Source organism: Mesocricetus auratus, unplaced genomic scaffold (genome assembly GCF_017639785.1).
Source record: "Mesocricetus auratus isolate SY011 unplaced genomic scaffold, BCM_Maur_2.0 Super-Scaffold_15014, whole genome shotgun sequence".
Classification (NCBI taxonomy): domain Eukaryota; kingdom Metazoa; phylum Chordata; class Mammalia; order Rodentia; family Cricetidae; genus Mesocricetus; species Mesocricetus auratus.
The window spans coordinates 33,584,142-33,606,228 of record NW_024429186.1 but is presented as its reverse complement, the minus strand read 5'-3'; the positions used below and the strand labels follow the sequence as shown (position 1 = coordinate 33,606,228).

Sequence of the window (22,087 nt, the reverse complement as noted above, 5' to 3'; positions counted from 1 at the left end):
CTCTCCATAGCTGGGAGGGAATATTTTAAATATGAGCTAGATGGAGTCGCTTCCTACCTTAAGTCCTTCCATGGTGGCTTCCTGATTTAGGATAAAGTTCACTGTCCTTACCATGCCATGAACCAGGCCTCCTGCCTTCTCTACTGCTCCAGCCTCCCTGCTCTCCGTAAGTCCTCCAGCAGGCCACAGGACCTTTGCACATCTATTCTCACTGCCTAACAGGAACTGTTCCCTCCTCAGGGAAACTTTCCCTCCTTTGTGGATTTCTCAACAGAACACAGATTCCATTTTTACTTCTATAGCTGTGAGATTATATGATTGGTAGCTGTCTTCCCCCAAACGCACCCCAAGGTCTGTGAAGGCAGAACCTCTGTTGGCTTGATTTACCACTGAATGCACAGGGCCAGTGTAGCCGGTACAATGTGTGTACTCAATATCGTTAGACAAGGCATCGAGCGCGGCCGCCCGGAGGGACAGGCAGACAATGCGAAAGCATGAAATGAAGCTACAGATTCATGAAGCCCGAGGCAGGTCAGTGTGAGATGCAGTGTTCTCCCCTGGACATGGGGAACTGGAAATTGTCTGAGTTGTTACCCGACACCCCCAGAGGTCCCCCTCTTACACAAGAGCAGCTCTTCTGGGACTGTCCCCACAGGGCGGTGAGAAAGCGGCTTACCCCTTGGGAAATGAAGGGGCACGGAAAAGCGGGCCAAGAGAAGAGACAGGGACAGGAGTGGCAGCCTTCTGAGTAACCTAGTTAGCTCTCTGAAATGCAGCTTTGTCCCCAGCTATCAGGAGTCAGAAGGAGGTGGGGAGAAGGTCACAGACATCAACAGCTCCATCCCTCCCTCTGTCCCCGCTGCAGACAGGGAGTCAGGTTATCTCTGAGAACTGTCTTCCCTAGAGGCCAGTGGGGGCTGGGATGGATGGGAGATGTGGGACAGTCAACTCAGGGAAACAGGGTGGCTTTTCTCTTAGGTTATCAGACGCATGCCCATTCAAGGGTTACAAACCAAGCTGAGGTTTAGATTCTCTGCCCAGGGCCACTGAGTCCCATCAACCACACTGCGTGGATGAAGATGGGGGGGGCCGGGGAGGCGGTCACCACTTCTGGACAGTTAAAAATAACATAGGGGTCTGGTGTTTGGCATGCCAGCCTGTCAAGCATAGAATGGAGCCCTTCCACCTAGAAGAGTGTCTTGGAAACCCACACCACCAGGGTTAGTGGGGTGCCCCAGCCTGCTCCCTATTACCCAGATAATGGCAACAGCTGCACATCCCCATCAGGCAGACAAACACACACACTGACTCCCCACCCTCCCCTCATCCCGCCCTGGGGTCTGAGGGACTCTCAGCCCTTCTCTAACTGCGAGACGGAAGGGCAGAGTCATATCGTGCAAGAAGTAGGAGGCAGCCACGGGACACACGGAAGCTGGATGCCAGAGCCCAGATGTCAACTAGAGTCACTGCTCCTCTTCGAGCTGTTGTCAGGGTCCGTGAAGTTCATGTTCTTTTTCACAAGGACCCAATATCAGCAGCAATTAATTAGTATGTAAATAGTAGAGATAAATCTTCCTCAAAGCCTCTTCTAGGTCATTTGTTCTAAGTAAAAAAAAAAAATAATAATGATAATGCTAACCAGGCATGGTGGCCCCCACCTGTAATTCCAGCCCACTGGAAGGAGAAGCAGCAGGTGGAGGCCGGAGATCAGGAGTTCAGGGTCAGTCTCACCTCTATAGAGTTGGAGGCCAGCCTGATCTAAGAGATCTAGTCAATAATAATTAATAATAATAATTGTGTTATGCTTCTAGAAATTCTAGCAAAATTATAATTTTCCTACATAATACATTTCCCTTAAAATGCCAGTGTGTATGGGAAGGTGTCAACTAGCATGCCTTTCCATTTTAAAGATGAAAAAAACAGGTCACTGCCAACATCTGTCCCAAGGTGACATGTATCAATCTTCTAAGGACCCTAAAAGCAATGACTTACTTGAGTCTTCCAACAGCCCTATGGAGCCAAAACTATCAGTCACATTCCACAGATGAGGAAATGGAAGCACAGAGATCAGAAAACCCGCCTAAAGTCATAAAGATTGGATTTGAACCCAGACTCTGGCCCCAGAGCCTGCACCCAAGCTACAGGTCACGTGACAGCTGCTCCCTTGGGTCTTGCTATCTAAGCTTACAAAGAGTCCTCTATCTGAGTAACACAAGCCTCCTCCTGAAAACCAGCTGTCTGTAAGATGAAGTAGCGGGAATAACCATGGATGGCTGGATGGGGGGGTGTCTAGTTCAGGCCGGGAAAGAACTACCTTTAGCCTTGTTCTTCCCTCTGAACCATGAAACACATCCTTGAGACATCAGGCTTGAAGATAGAGGGTCCGCATCTCTATGCTCCTTCTTGGATTTGATTTAATTTTAAAAAAATGGGGGATCCTCATGTAGCCCAAGCTGGCCTCAAACTCACTACATAGCCAAGGATGACCTTGAGGTTCTCAGCTGCTGGAATTACAGGAATGCAACAGTTCTACTGGTGTGTGTGGTGCTGGAAACTAAACTCAGGGGATCATGCATGCTGGATGGGTAACTAAACTACCCCCATAGCCCCGGACTGCATCTTTACACTGTATTTACTAATACCATTTCTAGGTTACTGTCTCTCAAGAAAACGTGTGAGTAGCCGGACAAGATGGCGCACAACTGTAGTCCTAGCAATTGTCAGGCAACAGTGAGGCTCAGAAGCTCAAGGCCAACCCTGGCAACGCGAGATTCTCTCTCTCTCTCTCTCTCTCTCTCTCTCTCTCTCTCTCTCTCTCTCTCTCTCTCTCTCACACACACACACACACACACACACACACACAGGTGCAAAGACTAAAAGCAAAAAAGAGACAGATACTTAACTTTTGTTGTTGTCCTGCTTTTTTGTTTTGTCTTTGTTTTTCAAGAGAGGGTTTCTCTGTGTAGCCCTGGCTGTTCTGGAACTCACTCTGTAAACCAGGCTGGTCTTAAACTTAGAGATCTGCCTGCCTCTGCCTCCCAAGTGCTGGGATTAAAGGCGTGTGCCACCACTACCCAGAGCTTTTATCAGGGGTGGGGGGATTGATGAGGGGTTTGAGGATGTATTTAGGGAGCCCAGAATAAAAGGTATTTATTGGGGAATTGCTCACAAATGACAAAGCAAGATAGAGAACCTCCGAGGTCTTTTGCCCTTAGTCGCTTGATACCTCCATCTGCCTTCTGACCACAGCTCTAGAGATCCAGGGCTTGTTCTCAGGCCACAAGTAGCCTCCGATCCCTGCCCCAAAGGGGCCAGTCCCTCAAAGACTACTGACTGAAAGAATTCCCACAACAGGGGTTCTCTATATAGCCCTGGCTGTCCTGGAAGTTCTTGTGTAGACCAAGCTGGCCTACAACTCACAGAGACCCACCTGCCTCTGCCTTCTGAGTGTTGAGATTAAAAGTGTGCACCACCATGCCAGGCTCAACAGCTAACTCTTTTATCCACTGCTTAGCTGGGCTCTATCCTTGAGCTCTGCCCCTTGTAGCAAGACTATCTGTGCAGCAAGACAGGGCTGAAGACTATCTGTGCAGCAAGACAGGGCTGTCCCAAATCAGGAGGGATTGATGGCTCACAGCAGGCCAGGCCTGGCAGTATATACCTCCTTAATCTCTACTTCACCTGAAAGGCAACTAGGAAAGTACTCAGAATATATCACAGGAGCCAGGAAGATGGCTGTGTGGGGAAAGGCATTTGCCACCAAGACTGATGGCCCGGGTTCAATCCACAGGATCCACATGATAGAGGGAAAGAATCAACTCCCACAAAGTTGTCCTCCACACACAAGCTGTGGGACAAGAGTGCACACACACACACACACACACACACACACACACACATACACACACACACACACACACACACACACACACACAGACCACATAACACAAGAACGCAGAGCCAGGATGCAGCTTAACCCTGAGAGCACAGAGATTAGAAGTAAACAGTTCATCTTTCTGGAGGACCCGAAGTTACTGCTCACCAAGCCAGGCTCCCCTCCGTGCCTCTGTGTGACTTCTTTCCAGGAAGTGCTCCGCAGAGGCACACTCAGAACCCAGCCCGGGGAAGAGTGCCCACTGTTTTCTGTATATAGACACCCAGCACTTTTGTCTCCTCCATGTTCCTTCCCGTCTCAGCTTCCCTGGCCCGGAAAATAAAATAAGAGAGCCCTTGACGGAGTCCTCCAAAGGCTTCCTAATCTCCCTTCGCTCCCCTTTCCTGGGTGATGTGGAGCTTGCCCAGGTCCCAGGGTCCTAAAAGCAGATGGGGGTCCACCTTCCTTATTCCTCCTTGTCACCTCACCCATTGTTCTTTCTTTCTCCCCCACCAAACACTAAGCAGGCCCAACACTGCTCAGCTTCTGAGAAACACGAGATGGGTCAGTTCAGGGTGGAACAGCCGTAGATATCCACCTACCTTCTCTCTTCTGCTTGCCAAGACTACTTCCCTGAGGAACTACTGGCTGCCAATGGATCCTGGAGACACACAGAGGAAGGTAGATCTCTGTGAGTTCAAGGCCTGCCTGGTCTACACAGTGAATTCCGGGTCAGTCAAGCCTGCACAGTGAGACCCTGCCTTTAGAAAAGGTGTTGTTGTTGTTGTTTTTATTTAGTTTTGTTTTTTCATAAAAGACCTCTCCCAGCTCCTAGCACCTCACATCCCCACAGCTTCTCCTTGCTGTCTAAATTTGTCTCTCCCTCCTGATTCCCCACTCACACTGGTAGATCCGGTGGACCTTCCTTAGGAACAAAGCCAGGATACTCTCCTCCCTTCTGCGCACCTTTAATTCTCCCAGATGGCAGCGCTATCCACAGGGCAAAAGAGAAAGCTCCGTGGGGAAGAGAGGCAGGCAAGGAGAGGTCAGAAGGAAACACAGGCCGGTGCTAGCCTCGGCAGGAAGCGGCAAGTGGATTATTCCTCCATCCGCGGCTCCGAGGGCCTTGGGGCAGCTTAGCTCTGAGTCCACAAATGAAATAAGAAACAGAAGGCAAAAGAAAAGTCAACGGGTTCCTGGTGGGATTTTCCTTCCTGGGGATTTGAGAAGCTTCAGGAAGTGGAGCCCAAAGGAGAGATGCTGGGAGATGGGGTTGCTGAGGAATCCCTGCTCTGGGTGTTAGCGAGAACACGGGGCAGTGCGCAGGTGTTTTGTTGGGCTCTGCGGCATTTAGACCAGTTCATCTGGGCAACTCCGGAGACAGGCACTTGAGGCAACCCTGGGCAATAGCAGAGCAGTACCGTTCATCAGAGTTTCTAAGGGTCTGTATTTCCCTGTAAACTGAAGCAGGCCTGGGCAGATAAAGGCCAAGAATGAATGATCACGGGAAGAGGGGCCAATACTATTGGGTCCTCTCAGTTTGGCAGATCATAAAATAAGAAAACAAGAGTCTGATTGCTCTAAGATATAGCTGCGGCTCAGAAAGGCTCCAAAATCTAGACTCAGAAACCAACTAGACTCCGTCCTTCCCCTGATACTGGCTGGGACCTCTAGTCCCTGGGAAGGCGAACAACGCCCCTTGTAGGATCTGGGCCAGGGAGCTTGAAGAACTTTCCAAATTTCAGAAAAGTCTATAGATGACTGTTCATCCCAACTGCCCTGTGCATCACTGACCTAAAACGGGGAAGTCCAAACCTGTTTCCACTCCCCAGAGATATATGCGATTAGATAAAATGAGGACAGAATATGGGTAAGTATCTGCTATACTGGGATGGCTGCCCAGAAAGGAAATGAGTACTGGGAATGGGACAGCCCTGCGTGCCCCCTTCCTACTGACGGCCTGTGAGCTTGGCTGTGCGCTGGAGCAGGGTTACCTCAGAGCACAGGTGCTGGTGCCCCGTGGCCTCTCAGAGGTGGAGGACATTGTCGCCCAGTTCTGTGTCTCCAGCCTGCACTTCCTTCTATCCTGAAGGAGGGTTAGGGGGTCCACAGACCAGAATCTGGACTAAAATTTAGCTGCAGGAGAGTCTGACTCCTCCTTGGCCTTCATCTTCCTGCAGACACAAAGAAAAGACTTCCCAGAAGTCTTTCTTCCAAGTAGCCCACGCCACAGAAGGCTCTGGAAGGCGGTTGTGCCTGAAGAAGGTGTGCAAGCGTTACAATGCCAAGTCAGTGCCTCTCCTAGTATAAGAGAGAGGCACTCCTGACCCCGAACACCCTTTCCTGCAGTGTCCAGGGAGGTACACTGGGCCTGAGCACACATTCCTGTACTCCCAGCCCTTAGGAGGTGGAGGCAAGGAATTCAAGTCACTCATTACACAGTAAGTTTTTAAATCAACCTAAAAGACCCTATCTCTTTTTTTGTTGTGTTGTTTTGGTTTGTTTTTTGTTTTGTTTTGTTTTTTGTTTTTGCTTTTTGGAGACAGGGTTTCTCTATATTGTTTTGGAGGCTGTCCTGGAACTCGATCTGTAGACCAGGCTGGCCTCGACCTCACAGAGATCCACCTGCCTCTGCCTCCCGAGTGCTGGGATTAAAGGTGAGTACCACCACCGCCTGTCAAGACCCTATATCGTAATCATGGCACTTGGGAGGCAGAGTTCAAGGTCAACCTGGTCTACAGAGCTAGCTCCAGGACAGTCAGGGCTATTACGCAGAGAAACCCTGTCTCGGAAAAAAAAAAAAAGACCAAAGTGTGGAAAGCTAAGCCCTTTGTCTCTCCTGGAACAATGACAAGACTCAGAAAAAGCCATTCCCCCCACATGTCAGCACAGCCAAGCCTGTGTCTGCATCCTGACACCTGAAATTAAAGAATGTTTAAAAAGAATTCTACTGCCTTTCCCAAATGCACGCCATTAAAGTGGACAATGAGAACAAGTCAATCCTGAGGACAGGCAGAGCAGGGTGCCTACCTCCTGGCTTCATTCACCCAGCTGTCCACCAAGTGACAGCTAGGCTGGTTCCTAGAGACAAAAAAGCCCAGACAGCCACTGGCACTGCCTTGCAGAGCCTTTTTGCTGTAAGCAGCCACAGAGAAGTGTTTCCGTGACGGAAGGGGGGAAAGACACATGCAGAACTAAGGGGGCAAAGGGCAGTGTGGACAGCAAGGGCTACAGTGGGGAAAGGGAGCATTTGGACTCTCTAGAGGCTGCAGGCAGACGTGGCCCCTGTGTGTCGGGAAGGAGGCTGCAGGCAGAGGTGGACCCTTGAACTGCGGATCGACAACAGCACTCGAAGTTTATTGAGATGTCGGAGGGCTCCAGGCAGGGGCTGCTTCTGCACAGGGATGCAGAGCAAGCATCTTAGTCGAGGATGGGGATGCACACCTGTGCCGCAGCCTTCAGGAGGCTGAGGGAGGACAACTGGGTTCTAAGTCAGCCTGGGCTAATGTAGGGAAACTCTCTGTCTCAAAAAATAATTCATTAAGTATTGATTAAAGCATTCTCTCAGACTGAGAAATTCACCCACATCGCTCACGCTGAAGCTGTCACCCAAGAGCCAGGACATCTGCAGGGCATCCACAGATGCATCCATCATAGGCTGGGAGCCCCATGAAGCCATACGCGAAGGTTCACACTTGGGTGCATCTATTCCTAGGGAGCTGATCCACAGCTTCCAGAAGATTCCCAAAAGGGGCTGTGACTGCCAAAAAAAAAAAAAAAGGTAAAGAGAGAATGCCCAGCAAAACCCTGAGTGATGTGGATACCAGACCACCGCATGGAGATCGGCTTTTCCTCACTGTTTCCTGCATGTAGCTGGGCTCCTGACATAGAAAGGATAGGTAGGCTTTCAGGACTGACAGAGCTACAGAGAGCAGAGGTATGCTCCAGTGTAAGGAGATAGGCAGGGAAGACCATTTTCATCACCAAAACAAACATCTGTGTGTCCTGGGCATCAGGCACTGGGCCAGGCTTTTAAAAACCTTAGGGAGGAATGTCTTCCCAGCCTCTTGTTCCCTGGGCCAATACTGCAAATCGAAATGTAGAGACATAAGCCACCCAGGGCAATTCACTACAATCCCCAGATCAGGCTCAAACTTTAGCCAGCAGTTGCCTAGCAACAGGTAACCCCAAAGACATACCACCAAACCCAGATGTCAAAAGGTCATTTTGTGGATACACTGGCTCTAAAAATCTAGTCCGCCACAAGCCTGTCAGCCAGACCTCTGTGGGACTATTGGATGACGGTGCAGACCCCTCCGCGCAAAGGAGGCTGGGAGGAGGCCAGAAGCTGGGCGGATAGCTGCATGTCTGCCCACCGCTGCAGAGTAGCAGGCAGAAGGCAATGGCTGCCTCTTCACTTCCTTCGCCAGATAACACCAGCAATTAATCTGCCAAGTAGTGCCTCAGCTGATCCCAGCCATGCCTAAATAAAGAGACAGTCCATGGCATGAACACGGAGCTGAACCTATCTCCAGCCTGCCCTAAAGCCAGCAGCACCCTCAGCAGACGCAAGCATCCATGACGCCAGGTATGATGGTCCCAGCTACAGAGGAGCTGAGGCAGGATCCCCCAAGCACAGGCTGGGCAACATAGTAAGAATTATTAGTTTTGTTGCTTGATTGTTGGTTGGATGCTTTGCTTTTTGGTGTTTTGTTTTGTTTAAGACAAGGTCTCACTATGTAGACCAAGCTGGTCTGGAACTCACTTTATAGACCAGGCTGGCCTTGAATTCATAGAGCTCTACCTGCCTCTGTCTCCTGAACTGTGAGATTAAAGGAATGTGTCACCATACCTGGCCCCATCTGTTATTTTAAAAATAAAAAGCACTGGACTATGTGAGGTTATGGTGGGCAGGATGATAAACCCCAAACTGAACCCCAGGATGCAGGTTTTAGCCAACTCCTCCCCGCCACCTCACATCCTCAGAGCAAGTGCAAGAGGCCAAATTTCTTTTTCTCTTTTCTGCTTTTTCCTTCTTATCCTTGCTTTCTTCCTCTTCTTCTTCTTCCTCCTCTTCTTCTTCCTCTTCTTCTTCTTCCTCTTCTTCTTCTTCCTCTTCTTCTTCCTCTTCTTCTTCTTCTTCTTCTTCTTCTTCTTCTTCTTCTTCTTCTTCTTCTTCTTCTACTTCTTTTTAATGAAAATCTCATAAACTCCATCATCTAAGAGTCAAGCGAATTTGAGTTTCCTAAGGCAATGCCCAGGATCCGAGCCATCACAGGACCCACCACTAAAGAGGACTTTCTCTGGAATCCATCCTCCCATCTTGGGGAAAGGTCTTGGGGGCAAGGGGTCAGGGGCAAATAAATATACCCATCTAAAAGCCATTCGGGAAGAGCAAATGCAGAAGTCAAACAACAACAAATAAGGGGGATATAAATCTAGATAAAATATTAAAATCATTAAATGGCTGCTGCTCCCTGAAGATTGGGAAAAATGAAGAGAGTTAATTAAAAGCAATCTCCATGCACTGCTGAGCCGGCCAGCCCTGATAAATCAACAGCGGGGGCTGCTGTGGAGGGCAGACAGGGGCTGGGGCGGGGGCTCTGCCACAGAGATGCCTGTGACGGTGAATTGAACGTGGGGACGGAAGTTTCATGTTTTATTAAATATTTTATGACTGCTGAATAAAGTTGTTCTTTAGAGAGAGGGGGAAATGATGGGCTGAGAGGAGGGACTAGGGGACCGCTCCTTAAGGATGAAGAAGTATGTTTGATCTCAAGCACACTTGGGCCATTTCTAATACTGTACCCAAATGCAACGGTGGATAAAAACATTGTCTCGGAGAACCTCTCTAAAAAAGCTGGGGGCTTTGTAAGGGGTTATGGAAGATAGCAGCGCTGAGAGAGGAAAAGACACAGAAGGGAGATGGGAGTAGGAAAGAGACAGAAAACAAAGACCCCAGAGAAGACTTTCAAACTTCCCATTGCTAATCCAAGCTAGACTTAACACAAAACTAGTCAGCAGAAAATGGCCTCCTCCCTCTCTCTCTCTCTCTCTCTCTCTCTCTCTCTCTCTCTCTCTCTCTCTCCCTCTCTCCCTCTCTCTCTAATCTTTACTTCCTTGAGTACTTTTTTCTACAGTCAAGTAAAGTTTGGAGACTTTATTATTATTTCAAATGTTTTACAACACTGAGAATTTTCAAGCCCGGTAGAAGTCCAAACCGGCAACTTTTTAAATGTTGATAGATGGATCCCTTCTCTATTCTGAGGGAAACCCTCAGTCCTTCCCTGATGAAAATATAATCAAGGGAAATGATTGGGAGGAAGTGTTTTATTTTTTTTTCCTTCTCCATAGAATTGGGATTGGAAGGAGAGTATGTGCATTGGGGAAACATAAGGACTTATGCATTTGGATATGCATTTTAATTAGGTGGACAGAAGCAGCCGCCTGTTAATTTTTCTTGCTTGTTTCCACTTAGCATTCATCACAGGCAGAACCACCATAGAGCGCTCCCACGATAATAGATGGTTCTGCATTGGCTAAGTCCTCAGGGAAAATAATTAGCGAGAGAGAATATATTCTCTCCACTCCCAATGCCCCAGACACCCTGCCCTCCCCCATCTCTCCACTCCCAATGCCCCAGACACCCTGCCCGCCCCCATCTCTAGCAGCAATTGCCTCCCCTCTCACCCCCTCACCCCACCCCAATGACAGTGGTTTCCCTGGGAGAGGCCTAGGGGAACTGTCAGCCTCCTACTTCACAGACGCTGACTCTACCAAAGAGTAAGAGTCTAGAAGCAGAAGCAGAAACCAGAGGTCCTTCTGCAAGTAGATGCTCCTAAATACAGACAGGGAGGCCGTTTGGCACGTAATCAGCATTTGGCCAGGACAGGATGAAGGATGCTCCTAAGACAGATCCAGTGAGAGTATCCCCACTGGGTTCAACTCAACAGAGATCCATGGAAAGCCATTGCTTGAGGACGGTGGGTGGAAGGATGTCTTTGTACTTAATTTGCTTCTGTAAAATAAAAGCCCCTTGTAGCTTGCTTCGAGTTGGCATCTGAAGCATCTCCAGTGCTAGGAAACAAGACATAACTTAATGATCAAACCCATCACGTCTAGTCTTCCATAAATAAGATGCTCTTTTTCACTGCCTCCCACATCAACAGTTTGCCTTCTGTGTGTCACCGGCAGAGGCAAGCTCCAGCTGCCTTTCGTGCTTTCTTGCTCCTTCATCATCTTGATGGACGAAGTCAGAGCTCGGCTGATGACCGAAGCCCACACTCCAGGGAAAGCTCCCCGCGATCCACTGACCTTCCCATGTCTGCCGATTCTGTGGGTGACTCAGTTCAGGGCTTCCAAAGGGAAATGGGAGCTTTTCTTAACTCGTCTTCTTACTTACTTCCAATCGAGACCACGTGAAAGCCCTCTGAGCTCCCAGGACGATTAAGTTACAGAGGGATGAGCCGGGTGGTGGCGGTGCACGCCTTTAATCCCAGCACTCGGGAGGCAGAAGTAGGTGGATCTCTGTGAGTTCGAGGCCCGGCTGGACCAACAGCCTCCAAAACAATACAGAAAAACCCTGTCTCGTAAAACCAAAAAAAAAAAAAAAAAAAAAAAAAAAGTTACAGAGGGATGAGCAAGGTTTGCATTTCCTAAAGAAACAATGATTAGATATGATGCCAGTGACGTGTCTAGATTCAGTCTTTTGGATAATGTTTAATCAGCCAGCCATGGTGGGACAGACCTCTGACCCCAGTTGCTCAGGAGACAGGCCCAGAAGATACCTGGTAAGGCCTGGTCTCAAAAGAACCATGCTGGGTTTGTGGCTCAACAGAAAACTCACCTAGCATGGGCCAAACCCTGGGTTTGATCCCCAGCAACACATGCACATCTAATAGATTAGGTATCACTGACTCTGAGAAGGACTCCATCTGTGACAGGAAAGTTTAGCTTTCCCAGGAACACCTCACATTTGGAGTTTCCACTTTCTGAAAAGTTTTTGTCTTTTATTTCTCTTGGACCCTTGGAGGATAAGCAGGGGCTAGGGTAGGAAAAGATTAAATAAAAGGAGATGTAGACTCTCCTCACCATACAAAAAGGCAGGTTCAGTTTTTATTTGCTTCCTGGGTTGTTTGGGGTTTGTTTGCTGGTTTGGGTGTGTGTGTGTGTGTGTGTGTGTGTGTGTGTGTGTGTGTGTGTGTGTCTATGTGTCTATGTGTCTATGTATTTTAGACAAATTCGGATGCATCCCAGGCTCACTTCTCACTCATTATGTGGCTGAGGATGGCCTTGAACTCCTAATCTCCTGCCTCCATTTCCTGAGTGTTGGAATCATAGGTATGTCCCACTATGCCTCCTGTATGCAGTGCTAGAGTTCAAACTCAGGGCTTCAAGTGATAACCAACACTGAACCAACTGAAATACACCTTTAGACTTGTGTTATTGTGTTTTGTTTTGTTTCAGAGTCTCACTCTGCAGCCCAGGCTCACTTCTAACTCATTATGTGACTGAGGATGGCCTTGAACTTCCAAGTGAGCCACCACTCTTGACTCTCAGTCTGTCTTGTCAGCCCAGGTGCACCCTCCCTCACATGGTGACAGATCCCCTTATAGGGAGTTCTTACCCTCATGGCAAAGGGGGCACAAGGAGCCATTGCCGTTGCTAGGGATGGGAGGAGTGAGGCTCTGGGTTTCCACAGCGGTATGCCTAGAAAAGGGTGGTGGTAAAGAGGCTGAATTCTGTAACACTATTAGCATTGTCTGGGGTGTTAAAAATGAAGGTAGGGACAGCCTTTGCCGTCTAGAACTGTGGCCTCTATTTGTAAAGAGGCTGAAAATAAAGGCAATCTAGGCCTCTACCCAAAAGAACTGAACACAGAGACTCAAGCAGTTCTAATATAAATGTTCATAGCAGCTTTATTTGCAACAGCCAAGAGTGGGAAAGGCCCAAGTGTCCACTAACAGATAAATGGATAAACAAAGTGTGGTCTATACATACAATGGCCATAAAAAGGAATGAAGGTCTGATGTATGCTACAACATGGATGCCCCTGAGACACTGAACAGAGTGACATAAGCCAGACACAAAAGGGCAAACACTCCTAAGTCCCCATCCATCTGAAACCCTTGGGCGGAAAGCAAAATGACGCTTCTGGCTGTGGGAAGCAGGGTATGAGGAGGACAGTTTTGTTTGGTGCTGAAGGCTGAACTGAGGGCCTTGCCCAAACAAGCCCCTGCTCTCCCACTGAGCTATATCACCCAGCCCAGCAAGGTGTTTAATAACCTTTAATGACGTGATGAAAAGGCTCTAGAAATAGTGATAATGGCTGACCAGTCACTATAAGTGTATTTAACGTGGGCTAGCAATATGGCTAAGTGAATAAAGGTACTTGCCACCAAGCCTGACAACCTGAATTCAATCTCTGGGACCCATTTGATAGATAAAGAGAGCTGACTCCCACAAGATGTCCTCTGACCTTCATAAGCACATGGCACACCAGGGCACGTGTCTCCATGTGTATATGTGCCCCCCCCACACAATAAATAAATGTTGTTAACATGTATTTAACACCACTGAATTGCATGCCTTGAGAGGTGTCTTTTTATATTATGCATATTTTATCACAGTTTTTTAAAAATAAAGGGGATGCCTTCTACTGGGGATCAAATATTTCATTTTTCTTTTGGATTAAGACTCAGAATTTTTTTTATTTACTTTATTCTGTATACAACATTCCAACTCCATGTATGCCTGCACACCAGAAGAGGGCACCAGATCTCATTACAGATGTGATCACCATGTGGTTGCCAGGAATTGAACTCAGGACCTCTGAGAGAGTTATTGGTACTCTTAACCTCTGAGCCATCTCTCCAGCCCCAAGACTCAGAATTCACATGCTGGTTTCTGTGAATTTGCTGGTAAATTCTGCAAGCCCTTCTTCCTTGCCAAGGGAGATTTCAACCACAGAAAAGCCTGATAAGAATCCCCCAGTGGAGAATGTGATGTCAGTAAGAGGAAGGCAACGAAATTCCAACCTAGTGCTGCTGAGACCCACACAGGTGTAAGCCAGCTCCAGGGTGTCTGTTGTGAACCTCTATTTCCCCAGCAGTAACACAAGCTTCACTAGAGGAAGCTCGGTGAGACACCAGTACAGACCCACAAGCTTCCTATCACTTAGCAACCAGAGTCTTGTGGCTGTGCAAATGAAAAAGAAACAAGCACTTTACTTCCATTTGGGCTGAGTACCATGATAAAATGATGGCTTAGATGAAATCCAGGAGACCAGCTTAAGTTCCCTTGTCTCTAAACTCAAGAACCAAATCCAAGGTTTCACAATCCTTGATGAGCCCTCAGAAATGATGTACAACCCCAATAGGGGACAAGAATAAAACATCTCATTCACCACAACCTGAGGTGACCACAGTCCCTGGAATCGGGGCAGGCAGGGGGTAAAGGGAAATGAGTAAATGGAGAATTAGACCTGCCATTGTTGTTTTCCACCTTCAGCAGACCTGACTGGTGAAGGCTCAATGAGAGTTATCTGAACCCCATCACTAGGAGTACTGAGTCTGCACTCCTTGGTCTTCCCTGCCTCCAACAGAGCCCCTGATCTCAGCCTCCATAGGCTTCCCTCTTTTCACAAACACAGGATGAGCCAGGCATTCTCCACACTCTAGTTCTCTAGTCCCATCCCCTCCCCCAGAGACACCTAACTCCTGCTTTTAAAACTCTAATGCAAATCACATGCTTCAAAAAAAAAAAAGAAACCTTCTTTTTGTGACAGTTTTATGAGGCCAGCTCTGTTCATCCATATGGTTTGACAGAGTGTGAAACACCAGTAACTGACCAAGAAGAAAAACAAATCACACACAAACACCACACCTCATCCTTTCCCAGTCACTCCCGCAGCTAGAAAGCTTGAGAACTGGAAACGGTTCGTCCTGTGGGGCTCCTCTACAGTTAAACAGCTATCTCTGGAGTTCCAGACCACACAGAGGTTTTCTCCACTTGCCATCCTCTCCTCCCCACCACAGGCCGCCTTATCTTTCCTTGTTAAATACCTTCACAGCTAAAGACTATTTAAAAGAGGGCCATGCTTATATAAGACTCCTGTTGGAAAATCGCAGCAGGGTAAAAAATATTCCAGTGCTTGTGGGATTTTTTTTGGCCTGAGGTTTGCCACATTTGGCTACATTTCTGCCTTCGAGTGACTTTCAAAACACTCAAAAACCACAAAAGTTACTTTGCTGAGGTTGGGATAACAAACAGGCCCCCGGGTTCCTGGATCCTAGGGCCATTTTATGACACTGTCACCTCCATCAGCAGGGCTGCAGTTTGAGAAACAGTTTCCATCCTTTTGAGGTACATGCTCAAAACAAAGCACGCTGACCATGCATCATATGGTTGACATTGGTCCACAAGGATGGTTCTAAAAGAGCATGAGACATCTCAGCTACCTGAGTGGCTCCAAGAGTCAAGGGAAGAAGTAGACCCTCCAAGTCAGTCACCATGGGACCCCAGTATGCTTTGTGGGTCTCAAATGTTCCCCAGGGAGGTCTGCAGACTGGGTTGTTTTCAAAGATTTACCACTTGGATTCTGACTGAAACTGATGTCCTCCGTGGGTATGAACATCCCATTGAAAAAATAATAATGTGTGTTAATGAATCTGGAGACTTTAGAACTCTTTTTTAAGATTTATTGTGTGTGTCTGTGTGTTCCTGCAGAGTACAGAAAAGGGTGTCAAATAGTCCCTCAAGCTTGTATTACAGGCAGTTTGAAATGCTCTATGTGGGTGCTAGGAATCGAACTCAGGTCCCTGAAGAGCAGCAAGTGCTTTTACCTGGTGAGCCATCCTTTATTTTTTTTACACTGATGAGTAAAAGCAGAGAGAGATCGTAGTGCTGAAGCATCTGTTGGCCTCAAGAGTCCCCTTTTCCACAAAGGACTAAAATAATGTCCATAAAAGGCTGCAAGTTCACAAAGCCCCAACCCCACCGTTCTCCACTTAGTCCCTACTCACCATCACTCCCCAAACCAAAATAGCCAAGACAAGATTAGGACCAGGAATGTGGCCCCCTGGCCTTTCCTCTCTGATAGCTAAACTGGCCACCACAGCAAGAGTAAGGGCTGAGGCTTCTAACTCTCATGTACCCCAAACCCACTTTAGATTAGAACACACATTATCCACATCAGACAATGGATTAGAAGATGAGTCCATCTATACACATGAGCCATGTTGAATCTTGACTAAGTAAGCATTTACTTCTCTCAGAGTATGTCCTTAATAATAAAACATAGATAGCAGCACTGACCTCCAAGCTAGGGAGACTCTTCACAAAGTAAAGTTCTGATGCAACTGTTTACGTGTGATCATAGTGATAAACATGACTAAGTAGTTTGCTTTTCTCATTGTTTATAATAAAATAATTAAAGTATTAAAGCCCTAACTAAAGTAATTAAGTAATGATAGCATTTATTCCTCTCTGAGCTTGGAGTTATAAAAATAGATACATATGTACATGATCAAATCTGGCAGAAGGTGGCAGGCATTCCCAGTTAAGTGCTTATGGCCAGAGTTTCGAGAAGTCACTGAGAGATTGCTCTGTTTAAAGTGCTGTTGACAGACATGGGGGAAGGTGATTTACCTAAACTAGAATAGTAAGGTTAGAACTTGCAATAAAAGCATTATAAGGGCAAGAAAGATAGCTCAGCAAGTAACCTTGCTTGCTTCCAAGTCTGATCTGAGTTCAATCCCCAGAACTCATAGGAGAAATGACTCCAAAGTTGTCCTCTGACAGCACACATATACACACATTTGTACTTGTACCAGTACCTCACCAAATCAAAACACACACACATAAAATAGTAATTTTTTAAACAGGGTCTCTCTATGTAGCTCTGACAGTCCTGAAACTCACTATGTAGCTATTCTGGACATGAACTCACAGAGACCTGCCTTCTTCTGGCTTTCAAGTGCTGGAATTAAAGGCATGTGCCACCATACTCAGCTAAAATAAGTAATTTTTTAATTTATTTCCTAAGTATACAGAAATCAACAAGTATACAATAATAACTCACACACATGCCTTTATCAAATCTGTCCGTGGCCCTTACCTGTGTATACAGAAATTGAGGATGACTCCAACAATCTGTACTCAATGTAGCTGCTAATTTAAATAGCCCATACTCACATTTACACACCATACATGCCCATCCGTGCTTTTGAATTCTATTTGTCCAGATGTGACCACTTAGTTGTAGGGCCACCTGCCGAGTCCCTTTCTGATCTAATCTGTCCAGGCAGCTCCTGTTTCTGCCTCTAACACCCTATTGGGCAGTAACAAGAAGTTAAAGGCTACAACGGAGAACTCAGCCTGTCAGCTTCAGAGAGGAAGGGGTGAAAGCAACAAGGGGAGTTGAGGGAGATCAAAGATAGCCAGGAAGAAAGGCAAACTACCAAGAAAGGCTGTTTTCAGGCTCTTGGAACCCCACAGAAGACACCCCACCCCCACTCTATGCAAAGCAAAGGCATTCAAGTTATCCATCCAGTCACCCCGTGGATTGAATTATTGAATGTCCCACATGGAAAAAAAAAACTAGCAAGATGAAAAGTAACCCAAAGTCTAAGAAGGCAGAGCCCTGCACAAGGTTGCATTTAAGAAACCTGAGCTGGCTTCTTCCCCACACCTTAACTACTGCTACTTATCCCGTAGTTCAAGAGGAAATCTTTGTGTGACCAGTGTCTGTAGGGGGTGGTGTTGCCTTTTTAAGACGAGAGAGATTGCACGCACACGCAGAAAATGCTAATGCGGTTTGGAGCTCCGGTTCATTGTCAGGAGGGGCACACAAGGATAAACACATAAGCTCTCCAAACCATCCTCATCGCTCCTCCTCCCTGCGCCCCCATCCATCCCTTCGGCTTGATGTGTCGCTGTGCTTTGTTCTAATTTAGCCCATGCATAATTTATTCACGTGCGTTTTGTTTCCTGATCAGCAACTTCTAAAAACAAATGAACTATATAAGATGTTTTATTAAACAAGTTTAAAAAATAATTATTATAATAAAAGCAGATGACGTCGGTCTCCCAGTAACGACGCATGTGCTCCTGCGTGCGGAGTTTTTAAAATGTCCAGACTGCAAAAAGCTTGGCCGTTGGGGTTATTGTTTACACCCTTAGCCCTAGGGGTGGGGGGAGAGGATGGGATGCAAAAGGGGGCGGATAATTATAAAGTGACAGCTCGACTCCTTCCCAGGAAAGGCAGTGGTGATGTGTGATGTGTGTAGCTCCCGGGTGCGTGTGCCAAGACGGAGTTACAAATGCATCCCACGGCAAGTGTTTCCAATTATTAAGGAGTACACGTGTAATTCAGAACTAATTCCACTACCGAGATTAGTCACCTTCTTGCTGCTCTGTCCCTTCCCCCACTACCCCTACACACGTACGCTTCTGTGTCAAAAAAAAAGAAAAAGAAAAAAAGAAAAAAAAAGTGGAACGATCTGGGGAACCCTGGAGCGTGGAGCTCTTGCGCGCGCCCGAGCGTAAGCCCGCTCCTGGGCATCAAGGAGACCGCTTTCCCAATAAGGAATCCCATACACATAGAAAATAGATCTCTCTGACTTCAGTTTACTAAGCAGCATCAGCTCGACTACGTGATTTTGGCTGGAAATTAGGAAATTGCAAATCAGCTGTGTGGGTCTGGAGAAACTCCTGGCATCAGCGGTGTGGCGGCGCGAGTCGGCGAGGACGCGGCGAAGTTACGCCCATTTATTCTGCCATAAAACATTTTCTCTCCTAGGTGAAATGCTGTCGCGAGTGCAAAGTAGCTGAGCTTCCGAGCGAGAACTGGAGCCAGGAACTCGCATCAAGCTCAGCCTCCAGTGTCTTCTTTACGGCAATATCTCGTGGAAACTCCGAGATCTGGGACATCCCTGCCCTATTCCTGGTTGCTGGCTGGTGCAAACGCAGCGGGTTCTCCCTAGGCGTTTCTTGGCACTAGGAATGCCCCCGCACTGCCTTGCTGCTCTCCAACCGTGTTTTTGACTCCAGAAGCCAGGGATTAGGACGCTGTATCGAGCAGTTAAAAGAGCCAGGATCGACCACCGCCACACATTGGGAAGAACTGGCACGAAGCACCCACGCGCACCCTCCTACTCCCAGAGGCTTTCACTCGGGCGGGGAAGTCCTAGTACACCCGGCACCGACCGGAGCCCACGCCGCGCCGCGATTCCCAGGGACCCACCCTCTGCCAACATCCCTGCCAATAGCGCCCCTTGAGAGCCACACTAGTTTTCCGAGGCCACCCGCGACTCCACGATCGCTCGCGGACTTGGCGGCTTCTCATTCACAGTTCACCGACTGGAAGGAAGGAAGAAAGGAAGGAAGAAAGGAAGGAAGAAAGGAAGGAAGGAAGGAAGGAAGGAAGGAAGGAAGGAAGGAAGGAAGGAAGGAAGGAAGGAAGGAAGGCAGCTCCGACCGGGGATCGGCCCCCGCGAGTCCTCGCGCAGCCCGCCCCCTCTGTCCGCTCAAAGTCTCCCGGAGGCACCTGCCCCCCGTTGTCGCCAGAGCCCCGAACCGCCTCCGCCCGCCTCGGCTTTTCACCCAGAGCAGGCAAGCACACCATTCATAAGACCTGCAGCTTCCCTGCTTCCATATCAACCCCCAAGTTAATCCAGGTCGTTAATTTACTCCAGCCAGTTCGCCCACAAACACGCAGACACACCGATGACCGCCCGGAGCGCCTCCCTGATCCCCCGGCTGCTCCAGTGGAAAAGCCCGGGGCAAGCACCTGGGCCCCAGGACTCCCGAGACCCGCCGCTCCGCGCGCTGTCCTCCCAACTCCGGAAGGTTTGCACAAACTCCCTGCGAGAGCTCGGAAGGCAGAGCGAACGCCCAGCAAACTCCGCAGCCGCAGCGGTCGGTCAGCCCGCCCGGGTGGAGGAGCCGCGGAGCCGGGAAGCCTCGGGCTTGGAGCGCTGGGCTCAGCGGAGCGCACGACGCGGCCCCTGCCCCGCGCTCCGACCGGGCTCAGCCAGCCCCGCGCGGGCCGGGAGAGGCAGAGGACTCCGGGGACCGTGCAGCCCCGAGCTGCTCGAGACCCCCGCAGCTCGGGAGCGGGCGCCGCCGCTCCGGGCTCCCTCCCGGTCCGGGTCAGTCAATTAAGCAGAACACAGATGTAACAATTTTCTTTCTGTTAATTGCATCTCCTGACATTTCTGCGCGCTGGGAGGAAAAAAAAAAGATGAAGAAGTAAGAGCAGAAGAAAAGAGGAGCCCGGGCGCAGCGGGAGGCGTCTGCAAGAGCCGGGCGCCGGCTGCGCTCCGCAAGGCGCCTTTTTTTCATATTGAAACCACGCGGAATATGTACATTTTTTAGTCTTACTTACGCTTTCAGGGGGTTGTGAATGACAGTCGCCATTTTGCTACAATGTAACAGAATATTGTCTGTCTCAGAGTTCTAAAGGTTCGCTCAGGGGAAGCGGCAGGCCAATCAGAGCACGGGATACCGGCCTGCAGGCCAATCGGCGCGGCTGGTCGCCGGGTAGGCGGGGCCTGCGTGGTGGTAGTTATTAGGGGAGCTGTCAAAGCCCAGAGGTCACTCCCTTTTGTAGAGCCCGAGAGCGAGCAGGTCTTAAAGGGGCAGTACAGTGTTAGTAGCGCCCTTTCTGATTGGGGCTAGTGGACACACACGGGAGAGCATTCTCGCTTGGTTTGAGCCCCTACTTTACTAAATAACTGCAGAGAGGTTGCGCTCCTGAACAGAAATATTTATATAGAGCCAAAAAAACCTTTAAATCCCATTCATTAGCTTTGGACTTTATATATCACCGTTTTTACCTCCCACTCCACCCCCCCCGCTCCGGGTACACCTCCGTGTTTCAGTGCAAAAGTTGGAAGGCTGCAATTTCTTGCAAGAAATTGCTACTCGTGTTCCACCGATTGTTAATAATGCTCTAGGTTCTGAGGCTGTTGAATATTCTTGTCCCCGAAGTGTTTTCTTTATCTCAGCCACCTTCCCCTGTCGGTTTCTGGGAACTGGAGAGTCCAAGACAGCAACTCCCTTCCCCTTGGAATGTCTCTGCGTCAGGCTCGCCCTCTCCTGTGCTACGGTTTTTTTGTTACGTAATTCAGGGGTGGTCACTCTGCGCGGTCCCCTACAACCACACCGTTCTCCGCTGTCAGCAATTCCCAATTATCTGACATGGGCCAGCTGGAGAGCAAAGCGAGACCTGGCGCTCTTTTGGCAAAAGGGTAGGAAAGATTTGAGGCAACTTTAGAAAACACTGCTAAGGAAGCGAAATTGTTGAAGCCTGAGGTGGGTGTTGCTGGAGTTCCCTCGGGGACCGGCGCTGCGGACTCGGGCGTCACCTTTCTGGACTAATATAGGAGGTGAAAAGAATTCTCAAGTGAATGTTGCGACGTGACTCGAGGCTTCCAGAGTGTACTGCTGCTCAGAATCCGGAGAACACTTGAAGAAACTGGGAGACTTCTACGAACTCAGGCTTCCCCGGAGAGCAGGGAGGCTCAGAGTGGGTGAAATCACATAGAGGCGACGTTAGCATATAGAAGCCTGGCTGCGGATCCATAGCTGTTTGATCAGGCCAAAGTGACGGCGAGTGGAGGGGGGGAAGAAAAATGAAAGATGCTGAATTGCTAGTTCATAATTCCACCTCCTTTTCCTTTTACTGCCCTCAATGAATAAAGTAAAATACAATTACAAAGCAGCCCAGAACTTTCAGATTCCAACTCCATTCACTATTAGAGTTACAGATAAGCCCAGCAGAGCTGAGTGAGTACGTGTGTGCAGACTGGAAATATTTAACTCTTTGTTTGCCTAGTAGGGTGTTGTTCTCCCCCACCCCCTTCGCTCATTACAGGGTCTCCTGTATTGAAAGCTGGCTTTGATGAACTGCATGGAGAGAACCAGGCGTGATAGCGCTTTCTTGAAGTTCATAACCAGCCTGGACTACATATGGGAACAACGCCCTCCCCCCAAAAGAATAGTATTGCCTTGTTTTTTGTACTTGGTGGAATGTCACTTTAACTGTCAATACAAGTTTGACTTTATAGTCCTGTTTTTCTTTTTCTTTTCTTTTTTTTTTTTTCTGAGACAGGGTTTCTCCGTGTAGCCTTGGCTGAAACTCTGGAGACCAGGCTGGCCTCAGACTCAGAGATCTGCCTGCCTCTGCCTCATTGGGACTGGGATTAAAAG

The 22,087-nt window shown here is 48.5% G+C and overlaps 1 protein-coding gene across 1 annotated transcript in view; it reads right to left on the bottom strand.

Moving 5' to 3' along the window:
- Dpf3 (double PHD fingers 3) overlaps positions 1–20,343 on the bottom strand; it is a 262,723-nt gene extending 242,380 nt beyond the window's left edge. The window contains exon 1 of the mRNA XM_021228767.2: positions 20,262–20,343. Within this exon, the coding sequence (XP_021084426.1) occupies positions 20,262–20,293 (32 nt within the window). The 5' untranslated portion in view covers positions 20,294–20,343. The remainder of the gene's footprint in view (positions 1–20,261) is intronic.
- Between the last annotated feature and the right edge of the window lie 1,744 nt (positions 20,344–22,087).